The sequence below is a fragment of the Ctenocephalides felis genome, unplaced genomic scaffold (genome assembly GCF_003426905.1).
Source record: "Ctenocephalides felis isolate EL2017-DRISC unplaced genomic scaffold, ASM342690v1 CF-g0.4_SCAFFOLD_03571, whole genome shotgun sequence".
In the NCBI taxonomy this organism is placed as follows: domain Eukaryota; kingdom Metazoa; phylum Arthropoda; class Insecta; order Siphonaptera; family Pulicidae; genus Ctenocephalides; species Ctenocephalides felis.
In genome coordinates, this window is record NW_020539725.1 from 9,011,971 (window position 1) to 9,024,969 (window position 12,999).

The 12,999-nt window shown below is 29.3% G+C and overlaps 1 protein-coding gene across 1 annotated transcript; it reads left to right on the plus strand.

Annotated features, from left to right (window-relative positions):
* The first annotated feature begins 7,902 nt into the window (after positions 1–7,902).
* LOC113385564 (7-methylguanosine phosphate-specific 5'-nucleotidase-like) lies at positions 7,903–10,223 on the plus strand. The gene is made up of 3 exons (XM_026623415.1): positions 7,903–8,439; positions 8,527–8,794; positions 10,129–10,223. Exons 1-3 carry the CDS (start codon positions 7,903–7,905, stop codon positions 10,221–10,223), a joined length of 900 nt encoding a protein of 299 aa, XP_026479200.1.
* The last annotated feature ends 2,776 nt before the right edge of the window (positions 10,224–12,999 follow it).

The following is a 12,999-nucleotide window of genomic DNA, read 5'->3' on the forward strand; positions in this document are numbered from 1 at the left end:
AGGTGCGTGCAACTATGTCTTGAAATACTTAAATTTTTCAGCAAAATATGGTATCTAGATAATTAAATTGTTACCTTATATATATAATTTTTTTCTGTAATGATGTATGTGAATATACTTTTCTCAAACTTTTTTATTGATTTTTGATTTTTTTAGGATTGTATGTGATTATAAAAATTTAGTAATATTGTAGAAATGTTTGAATTTGAAATTATTTGAGACATTGTTTGGCATTGAAAACAAATGAATAGTCATCAGCCAAAAATTTTAATTTACTTATGAGCCATATTAGAATATGTATAATAAATTCACGATTATGAATAAGAAAAATAAAATTAAATAATTAAAAATAATTAAAATAATATAAAATACATATATACAGTATATGTATGACATATTGAATGATACACATATGAAGAGGATTTGACAAATTAATTCACTTAGAATGTGAAATTAAGTAATAATCAGGGACGGTCCTACCCCTAGACAATATTAGAATACCCCGTGTTCATCCTTGAAAGCGATACATGCAAAAAATGCGAGCGCACGCCTTAGGGGGCGCCAACACAAGATTCGGATATGAATTTTTTAATATAGTTTTTTTTTAATATCATTGAAGAAATATATAATTTCTTTGCATCATTTACTAATCTTTGCAAAATATTTTCAAAATACGTTAAAAATTTCACTTTAAAACAGCGAATGGAAAGTAAATATGAATACATACAATTCGGCCCTTACGATATCAATTAGGAGAAGTTAAAGATGCAATTTTGGATATCTTAAATAAAATTAAATTAAAATAATCCAACATGTAGTACCAGTGTTATGTTATGGTTATGTTCAATAATGATAGGCTAGAATTTTTTTGCTCTCTATGATTTGCTCAATAGAATAAAAGACAAAATGTCCATAATTCAAGAAATATAATATAATATAAATTCTTTACATCTTTTGCTAATCTTTACACAATATTTTAAAAGTACGTTAAAAATTTTACTTTTAAACAACAAATGGAAAAGTAAAGATGAATACATATGATTCAGCCCTTACGATATCAATTAGGAGAAATTAAAGATGCAATTTTGGATATTTTAAATAAAGAAAATTAAATTAAAATAATTCTAAAGAACTACTGTTATGTTTAATAATGAAAGGCTAGAATTTTTTTGCTCTCTATGATTTGCTCAATAAAATAAATCGTATAAAATGACCAAAATAAATAAGTAAAATTTTTGAAAAACCAAGTATTAATTAATGATAATAATAAACTGTTAAAACAGGTAAAATAATAGGAGGGGGGCGCTAGAAAAAAATTCTCCTGAGGACCCCAGGAACGTCCCTGATCATAATGTATATTAAATCATTACTAAGAAAATGTAATTTAAATATTATAATTATTAAAAACCAGTTAAAATATATAATACGACATTATAAAGAATATAGGCAACTTTATTCGAGCAATTATTTTGGGTGGAAAAATCCAAAATAATATTGTGCTTTTACCGCGGATACATTGTAGATGTGGGTACAGGACGTCTGTCGGGTCATCTAGTATATATATATAGAAACATTGTCAGAAGAATTGTTATCATTAAGTATCCGCTAAGCAATTGTTTACTTATCTTCATTCAATTGCAACCTGATAAATGATTTATTTCTATTGTGCTGGTGGGACAATTCAAAGATGTTTTCGAAACGTGTGCAAATATTTATTGGAACCGTGTGCAAAATTTGTACACTGTAAAATATTCTCTTTTTCTTATAGGGTAAATTATTGACATTACCGAAAAATAATTTTCGGTTTTATTTTTACTTTAGAAAATTCTCTGAAATTTTGGTACGTCTTAGTACACGGCTATAATTAGTTATTAATTAGATCCATACATGATGCCTGTTTTTCAGAGAAAGGATGAACCGATTTGGATAATTCTAATATGATTTTAATTATACTATATTTTGGATTTAATGGCATTCTTATAAGATTCACATTAAAAATTTCCTTTTATTTTACTTCTAAATTTCATTTAAATTAAATTTGCGAACGAAAACCATAAGTTTTATTCTATTTTAATTAGATTATGCTTCCCTGTCTAACAGGTCTAAGGTGACATTCCTTCCAGGGCAATTAAGGAGTATTTAATGAGACCACATCGCAGAGCTCAGCAGATTCTTTTGAGAATCTATAGTCAAGCTAATAAATAGCATTCTTTCATGTCGAATACGATCGGTAGATCTGCAAAACACATTGCAAACTATTTTAATAATTGATTGATTGAATCATGATTCGAATTTATAATATCTAATGTTCAAAGATATATAATAACCATGTATACTTAAACACCAAGCTGAATTCCAATTTTCTTTCCGTTTGTAGATGACTACCTATGTTTTCATTTTAATAAAAGTTTCATTTAATATTTTTTTATTCAAAAGTTATAAATTTTGTGAACTTCGTAACTTGTATTTTCTCTTAGGGCTAGGTTATGTGTTCTGCTGAACTATAATTATAAGAAATACTGTTCTAATATTTAGTCAGATAAAATATCAGTTTTAATTGCAACCTGATATCGAACAGTACGATATCTATTCCCATTTGATATATGTTTCCAAGTGAAAAAATAGATAAATATCAATTGATTTCCTATTCTCATCAAATACTCAAGGTGCCCTAATAGATTTAATTAATACCATCAGTCAGAACCTTGAGGAAATGATGCATACAGCCGCAATTTTGATTGATTTACAAAAGATTTTTGACACAGTGGATCATGGCATATTATTTAAAAACCTAATTGATTTAGGTGTAGAGGATTTGTCTTACAGCATTAAGATTTCCTCATGCAAAGGGTGGTAAGGACGAAGGTGGGAAATCTCACAAGTGGAAGATGTAGCATAAACTGTAGAGTCCTACAAGGTTCTGTATTAGGACCTTTATTATATCTATTATACACCGATAATCTTAAAGGCGGAAAACTAAAGGGAAGATACATATTATATGCAGACGATATTGCCATAGTATAGGCAGACAAGGATAAAAAAAGACTCGAAGATACTATAAACACGGATATGAAAATGTACTTCGAGTAGCACTGAAAACAGTACTGAAAATAAACTAACAATTAACATCGATAAAACAAAATACAGATATTTTAAACAAATACAAAATACCGGGAACACTAAACTAAATATTAAAGACAATAATACAGAAATAGAAAAAGTGGAAAGCATAAAATACTTAGGACTGATAATAAATGAAAAACTGATATGGACAGAACATATAAACAAAATAGTAAGAAAGATTGGAGCACTAACAGGGGCTTTGAAAAGGATCTACTCTTTCGGTAACATAAATGAGATATTAATTTTTAAAACGCAAATAATATCTATAATTTTATATGAACTAACACCATGGAGCCAAACAACTAATGCTAACCTAAATGACATACAGAGAATAATGAATAAAGATATAAAAATAGCATATAATTTTCCACATTTACTACCCACCAAATACTTACAGACAGAAACAAATAATCATTCACTAAATAACATAATTAAAATAGAGAAATGCAAATTATTACACAAAATGAAATATAACAGAATTAAAAAAAGTATAACAATAAAGATAAATCAATATATACATGAACACTACACTAGACAACACAAAAATTGTCACATTGAACATAATAGAAAGAAGAAATTGAGAGGAAATGTCATATGGAGCGCAAGTAAAATATATAATGATTTTCCAGACATTGCTTAAAAAATATGAGATTAATTATGATTTTTATATATATACTAGCTGACCCGGCAAACGTTGTTTTGCTAAATAGGGTATATTCTAAACCATTTCTAGAGAATCAAAAATATTAATACTTTAAGTGCATTAGGATGTGTTGTTTGAATGCTGTATACAATTAGGTATTATAAAAACAATAAACCCCATTAGTTTGTCTATATTTTGTCAATACAATCAAACTGCAAGTTTTATACACTTTCTATAGAAAACATCGTATAATCCAATCCGAGTCCTTTTTGGTCTTTCAGCTTATTAATTACGTTTCAAGTTTTTCAGATTCTTTTTGGATTCTGGATTTTGTGTATAATTGTAAATAATACTACTGAGCTTATACAAAATTTTCAAGATTTTGCGAGGAGAGTTAAAAAATGAATTAAGTATTTCTTCTTTGACCTGCTTTTTGAAAAGTTTCAAGTTACATTCGATGAATTAAAGTAAATTTAATAAAAAGTATATATGTAGTGCAGGGCGAAACACAAAGGTCCAATTTGACTTTGAGCAAATATAAACTATATTGTGAAAACCATAACAATTATATCACAACAAATAACACATATCAAACGAACAATTATCTGAGTACGTTAAGTAAACTGACTTCTACTTCATCATTGTAGAAATGTGCTTGTTTAATGTCTTCCAAAAATTTGTTATCTAGACCTTTTTATCCTATATGCGGGGTAACTTGTAACGGGCAGATGGCAAAAGGTTTAAAGCCTTATTATAATTTTAAAGGTATTTTACAAAATAATTACATTTTTAACTAATGCTAAAACTACCAACGGAAGAAAATACTTTTATTATGGATTTTCAAAGATTACCGTTTATCTCCCCCATTTCAAAGATTATCGTTTTCAAATCAAGTTTGTAGCTGGCTATACATATTTTTTCCTCTACTTTCAAATATTGTTGTCAAACAATGCTTAACTTTACTGATTTTTGGCACATCAGTGGTGGACCTTTTTAATCCCGGACCTTCATATATTACTATCTATTCTGCGATAAATTCTGGGAAATTATAACTGGAAAAATGTTATTCGACAAAATGTCTATTTGATCGATACCAAATTTAGGTTCTGAATTCAAATAAGATAAATAAAAAATAATATAACCTAGAAAATGTTTTATAAATACCAATGAGTATATAATTATACAAATGAGATCTTTCAGAGCACCGTGTTTGAGAAAAATATGCCAAAAAGTGCATTTTTATATTAAAATATCAAAAAAGTTTTTATTTTGAGTCTCTAGTAACACTTGCGGCCCGTTTACAAACGTTTTTGTATATAAATAAAACTACAAACAAAACTACTTACTACAAATTTATCATAAATAAATAATATTCGCGTAAAACATCCTATTAAACGTAATTGAACATCATCTGTCAGAAGCGTTTGACATTTCACGAAATTGCCACCGTCCATTGTTTTATTTAAATTACGCTTCTACAAAAATTTTCAAATTAAAAATGTAAAGTTTCTACGCGGATTTAAAATAATTTCTCACCTTTTGGACTTTCTCTGGATTGGCACGAATTTTTCAAGACTAAGACTGGCCCATTCGGTTTAGCCGTTTTCGAGTTTTACTCGGACATTTGAAAGAGAGCTCCATTTTTAAATATAAGATATATAATATATATATATATATATATATATATATATATATTATGAATTTTTCGAATATATTTTTAATTTTAATTCTTTTATTCAAATCTATTAAATTTAGTTAATAGTTGAGTTACCATATAAGCACTGCGTTGAAGAAGAATTTTGAGCTCACGTTCAAGGGACAAAATTACTGTAGAAACTTATTATATGTTATATAAATTATGAAGATCGATTCATTTTGCAGCGCAATTTTGTGGGAAAATTTGGAGCTAATTGTGACAGGGGCAAGATGTAACAGGCTTTCCAACAGGATCTGGAACGATATTAAATTTTCTAATTATGTAATCGTCCTGCATGCATAGCTACTATACTGCAGGTGTGTTGGCATGCAGTGTCGGTAAGCAGAAGTGTGCAGGTCCGTCAATTTTTATAGGTATCATAAAATGTCGGTTTGCGTTATTATAATCAAAAATTTTATATGTCTCATTAAATTCCCGTAGGATAAGTTATAGTAATGGGCCGAAAATCGAATTGAAATTTTTAGCACATCTTCACGTTTTATGGGTTTCTGAACATTTTGGCATACCTCAGAAAAAATGGATGCGTGTATGTTTTGTGTCCGCATTTTTTCGTTCACGTTTTCGGGCGCACGGATCAACCGATTTGAATGGTTCAAAAAACATTTAATTCATATTGATAGGAAAATGTGCTGACTAGTTTTTGGCAAAGGCAGGTCTAGCCATTTCGAAGATACAGAGTTAAATAAAAAAAACTGCAGTTTTTGAGAGAACTAAGCATCCGATTTGAATGGTTCAAAAAACATTCTGCTTGCTTTTACAAAATAATTGTTTTCATTTTTTTTTTAAAGAAATTTTCTTTTAGTTAATCGAAAATAATTAGAATTTTAATTTTAATGCTTGCTAAAATTCTAAAGCTCACTTATATTCCTTAAATGAATAATTTTAACTTTCTAATTCAGTTTATATAATTCTTATAAATAAATATTAGACAATGTTACAGTATTTATAATAATCTATTTGAAAACATTAAATACTCTTCGAACATTTGCCTTAAGGCACGATGTCATACACCACTTGTTAACTTCCCGTAGGGTAAGTTATTGTAATGGTCCAAAAATCGAAATTGAACATTTTTACATTTCTCGACGTTTTGAAGGTTTCTGAACATTGTGGCATACCTCAGAAAAAATGGATGTGTGTGTGTGTATGTATGTATGGATACAAATTTCCAGTCACGTTTTCGGGCGCACGGATTAATCGATTTGAATGGTTCAAAAAACATTCGATTCCTATTGATAGGGAGAAGAGCTGATTAGTTTTTGGCAAAGGCAGGTCCAGCAGTTACGGAGATAAAGAGCAAAGAGTGCGGAAAATAGATATCGAGTTTTTGAGAGAACGGAGCATTCTATTTGAATGTTCTAAAAAACAGTCAATGAGTAATGATTGGCAGAAGTGTTTATCAGATTTTGGCAAAGGCAGGCCCTGCCATTTCAAAGATACGGAGCTATATGTGCAAAAAATGGCAGTTTTTGAGAGTCCTAAGCGTCCGATTTAAATGATTCAAAGAACTTTCTGCTTGTCTTAACAAAATAATTGATTTTGAAAAAAAAATTTTTGTCTCAACTTTTTTTTTCAATTTTTTTTTCAAAAAAAAATTTTTTTGTATATCGAAAATAATTCAGATTTTATTTTTAATTATCATATTATCTAACTAAAGTTCTAATATACTTTGAACAAATAATTTCAACTTTGCAATTCAGTTTATGTAATTCTTATAAATATTAGACAATCTATTTCAAAACATTCAGTATTCCTCGAACATTCCGTTACGGTATGGGAAGTTCCAGCAATTTGCCTTAAGGCACGATGCCATACACCCCACTAGTTTTGTTTTAAATTTATCAATCTTAGATACAGAATATAATGAATGATTTAAAAAACTACTACGTTGAATTCTTAAAGCGCGAGTAAACCACCCACATTATATATACCCATAGTAAATTTGGTGCACCCATAGACATTACACTATAAGGTCTATGGGTACACCGGAAATTTTTGATATGATTACAAATCAAATTTTTTGATACTATATTTATCAAAACATTTGAATATATATATAGTTGTTTTGACAACTTAAACTCAAATTAATGATTTTCTTTATATTTTGACCAAAACGACGGATGTAGTGTTATAGTGGTTGTTCAAGACGAGATCATCAGGATAACAAAGCTGGAGTTGTTGAAAAATTCATAAAGTTTCATGAAATACGAATTTATATTCGATTGGATAAAACACAAGTTTCATAAAAGGAATAACCAAAAAATTACTACATATTTTAGTTTGATATAAAGATGCATGGTTACGAAATGTAATAATACTGAAAACGCACCATATTAAAAATATTATTGTCAGTTGTGGTACAAGGTATATTATATAAAACTCATATTTTGGTTGATTATCAACCAAAATTAATATATTAATGCGCCGGTTTAGCACGTATGTGCAAGTACCATTAAGTAGCATAAAAGAACTAAGGGGCACGAATATATTCATCAGACACAGAGAAAGTGTGGAAAAACTACTAAATAACATATTTCGTGATGGAGCCAAACATTTGCATGTGATCACGGATTATGACTTCACGATCACGAAGCATACACTCGATAATGGCGAACCAACTCCATCCAGCTTCGAACTATTCAAAAATTGCCCCAGCGTTCCTGAAGATTACAGAACCATGACACATAAATTTAAAAAGATTTATAAAAAAGCAGAGTTGGACACATCGCTTCCTAAACAACTCAGAGAAAAATACATGCGTGATTGGTGGACAAAAGCTTCTAACATTACGAAAGGGTTTCCTTTTCATGAACAAGAATTATTGGATATGGCGGAAAGGTATAAATATTCCTTAAGGGATAATGTGGAAGACATGTTTAAAACTTTGCATGACAGAATGATTCCTTGTTTAATATTTTCAGCTGGACTGGGAAATACCGTTCATGCAATGCTAAAAGTAGCAAAAATCAATTATAAGAATATAATTATCATATCAAATTTTTTAAAAATTACAAACGGTTTGGTCGATGGTTTTGCTCCTCAGTTAATACATGCAACGAATAAAAATGAATCATTATTGAAAAATACGGAACATTATAAATTGTTGGAAGGACGTGCAAACGTTATTCTTATGGGAGATACTTTAACAGATATTGAGATGGCTGAAGGAATGAAACATAACAATGTATTGAAAATTGGTTTTATTCCAAACGCCATAGCTAAAGAGAATTTATGTGAATTTGTTAAGGCTTATGATATTATTTTGGTTGATCATAGTTCCATGAAAGTACCAAATGCAATACTTTATCTATGTAAATAATACATGAAATATAATTTATAGGAACTTGCAAATAATTTTTAATTTAAAGTACCATAGAGTGCTCATTCTATAAAGGTTGCTTTATTTATTTGATGTTTTTGTATTGTAATTCATAATGGAAATATTAACTTCCCGAAGAAGAAGTTTAAGTTTTCAGGTAAAAATCCGATTTGCTAGTTTTATGTTTGTTTTCACGACGTTTCTGAATCAAATGGGATCAAATTAGAAAAATTATGTGTGTGTGTGTGTGTATGTTAGCCGATTTTTGACCTGTCGTCAACGTTTTATAATAAACGGCTAAATTGATTTCAAAAATTTTAAATCCATTCTACGTAGCTCGATAAGTGCTAGCGTTTGTCAGTTATTGCAATGACCGGTCAAGTCATTACTTAACAGAAAAGTGTAAAAAAATTAGACAATTTTGAGACCACAATTTTGAATCGATTGCTTATTTTTGACTTTGTTACACGTGTATAGTCATATACATTCTACAAGTTAAATTTACAATTTTATTTTATTAGATTGTATATTTATATAGCGCACCATATATTCTTTTTTTTGTCAGCAATGTTATAAAATGATGTGGGAGGGAGATTTTTTATCATACTAGCTCCCTCCATAGTTCTTGCCTACCCTTTTCCTATTTTTTGCACTCCATAATGGCGTGCTTTTATTCCGCCTTAGTCACTCCACATAAGCAATAGCAATTATTATTGGTTGGGAATCGCGTTGATTAATGTTGGATAAAAATCGTTTGGGCCGTTTCTTCGTAAATAAATGTTGAATAATTGTTTTTGACGATATTGTTGAAACTTTGTATGATGATAGATAGCTATAATATAATAATTTCTTGAATAGTACAGCACTCTGGCTACGTTTTAAATCCGACATGGCATTTGATAGAGCTGTGGAAAAAATGGAAGAGATTAAAAGCCATTTCCCAAAATTTCCATTTAATAAGATATTGTTTTTTTATGGTGAGTTGAAATTAACATTTTATAATAATAATTTATATAGATGATTACATAAAACAAGATTGAGACAAAGGGAAGCAGAGTTGCACTCAGATGTTGGTTTTGAGTATGATAATCCTCAGCAGGGGAGAGATTGGGCAAAAGTATAACACTCATCCTTAGATCAGTGTAATGGTGACCACCCGTTTCTCATTTTGTTTCGTGGGCAAGCTGCAGCAAACAGGTAGAAAGCGGGTAGATATTAACAATGGTAATTAAAGCTTTCTATATACTACATGGTATTTAAAATATTATGTTACTATGTAGTACTAATATATATTTTTTTATAATGCTGATATTTCTATCCTGCCAGCTTATTCGCCACCCATGCATCATTTTGTTGCAAAAGCAGGCTGTAACAGCACACAGATTGAAAGAAGGGGTGAAGATGTTAACAATGGTAATTAAAGCTTTCTGTGTACTGCATGCTATCTGAAATATTATGTTACTGATACAAATATATTTTTTATAATGCTGACATTTCTACCCAGCCGGCTTCTCTTTTAGTTTCTCGAGTGTTTCTGAAAGAGAAAAGGGTGCGGTTGTTAAGCATTGAGAGTGTCCTCGACCATATGAAGGAGTTGGGTTTTAGGCCAATGACATCGGCCCAATTGAAGATCTGTTGCTATGCTTTCCACTACGTTCTTTGGAGAACTTTGAACATGTGAGGCTATTTTTTTTAACAAAGATGTGAAAACACAATTGGTAATTACAAGTTTACATGAATTTATTTTTATTAATTACCTTTACTATAAACTAAACCAAAATTTTTTAGATTCTGTATTTAGCACGGACAGGCGGAAAAAGTGCCAAATCCGTCACAGTCCAGCTGCTAAAAACCATTTTTGATGATGGTTTGGCCAAAGAATTTAGCTGGGCAAAAGGAAAAGGCAAAAACAAATTTTGTGAACTTGTGCTCTGCGATGTCATTACAGGTAATTTATAAATCTATATTTATGCTATATTATAAACTATGAATAAAACTAGTATATAAAAAATTCCAGAAACCGTTCTGGATAATTTGCCGCATGAGACAAAGTTTGCTGTTTCAGAGGCATCAAAAAGCTGGCTGCTCCAATGAACGTTGTATTTTGTATATTTCATCTAAAAAGTAAAAAAAATCTAACATAATTAAATCCTATCCGACACGGATGCTACATTCTAACTAACATTCAGGATAAGTGCTTTGTCCTTAGGATTATAGCACCGACAATGGCTGCTTGTAGATATCCTGCAGACATTTGTCAGGACATCTTCTGCCGTTTAGAATTTAGCCGTGCGCTAAGGGATTCTAATCAGAATCTATGCCAAATCCGTTATAAGAATAACACTGACCTTCTAAGAAAATAATTACAAGCCCAAATAAAATGTAATTATTTATTTTCACTAATAAATTATACGAATTGCACAAATTATATATTTAAGTTGACAGTGTACATATTTTACAATTAGTGCCGTGTGCAAATATAAATATATAAGAACAAGTTTATCAATTTTAAAGTATTATTGTCTGGAGTCAAAAAGATTTTGTGATATATGAATACCATTGCGATATGGTATTAAGTGCATATATGAAACTGATAACTAATCTATTTGAATTTTTTTATTGTTCATAATGTTTTAATTTGTTGCTATGTAGGTATCTACTGAGTATACTGATGTTACTTGTTTGAAGCCAGTAAACTTCTTATCACAGATATGTTTTTTTATACAGCAAGGAATAAATCAATTAATCGACATATGAATCTTAATATTGAATTGTAATTCTGCAGAATATATCTTTATGGTCCTTGTTTTTTAGATTAATTAATGTAAGTAAAGAAATTTTATCATTTTAATACATATGTGTATTGTTACTTCTAAAATTCAGAGATAAGATATTCAAAGTTTTCTAATTAATTAATTAGTAATTTAAATTACTATAATTTTTCAATAGTATTTAAATGATTTTAATTTTTATGAAAAATAAGTATTAGAAAGTTTAAACATTACACTAAATGTATATATTGTCGGTTGAAGATGTTGATAACCAACCAACTCAATACAAGAGTTGCAGTTTAATGTTGCTCGCGCTAAAGAATTCATTTGAGGTTTTTAAATTTTCAGCTTCTGTGTAAAATTTATTAACCTTAATTATTTCCTGCCCATGTGCATCTTTCAAACATTTTGCAAACAATATTTCTTGGAAAACTTTCACGAGTATTCCCGTTATGAATTTAAATTGCCAAGATTTCTTCAACTTTTGATTTGTACTACCTCTAAAAATAAACAATATTTTGGGTAATATAAGAAAAATCTAAAGGCTTTCGAATGATACTAATTAAAAATTATTTTAAATTATATCGATAATTCTTACGGTTTAGAAAAAGTACATAGAAAAGTGAGTTTTCGCATATTTTCAATGATATCTCGGCCAACTAATGAAAAATGGCATATCGAATTCTTTAACTTCCCGAAGAAGAAGTTTGTGTTTTCATCAAAAAATCCGATTCGCTAATTTTATGTTTTCTCGACGTTTCAAGCCATTCTGAATCAAATGAGACCTAGTTTGGAAAAAATATGTGTGTGTGTGTTTGTGTGTGATCGGATTTTTTACCGTAAATCGACGTTTTCTCAAAAAACGGCTGGACCGATTTCAAAAATTTAAAAGCCATTTGATGTATCTTAATCTTAAGATTAATGAGGACTATCGTAAGTTTTGTGCGACAATCTGCCGAGCCGTTTTTGTAATTTGAAAAAAAAGTGTTAAATTTTCGTCTGCGTTTAAACTCATATTCCAAATCGATTTTAAAAAATCAAAAACTGTTTGAAAGATATTAGTTGTGAATGATACTGATTAGTTTTAGGTAAAAATCTACCGAGTATTTTTCTTGTATCATAGTCTTATAGAACTTACTGAAATATTACACAAGTACAAGTAGTTTAATTTAAGTTTGACAAAATGAGTGTTTTTTTGATCTTATTAAACAAAATAATGGTCTTAATGATCTTATTAAACAAAAAAAGTCCTACGGAAATTGGTTCAATTATAAAAATGATTGATTTTTGAAAATTTCCTTTTAGAAAATACTCTGAGATAACGTGTTCGATCGTTTTCGATGTGTAATAAATCCAGTCGGAATACTTTAATCACTCATAAATTAATTTATTTTTTATTGATTAACTCGATCATTTACACATATCC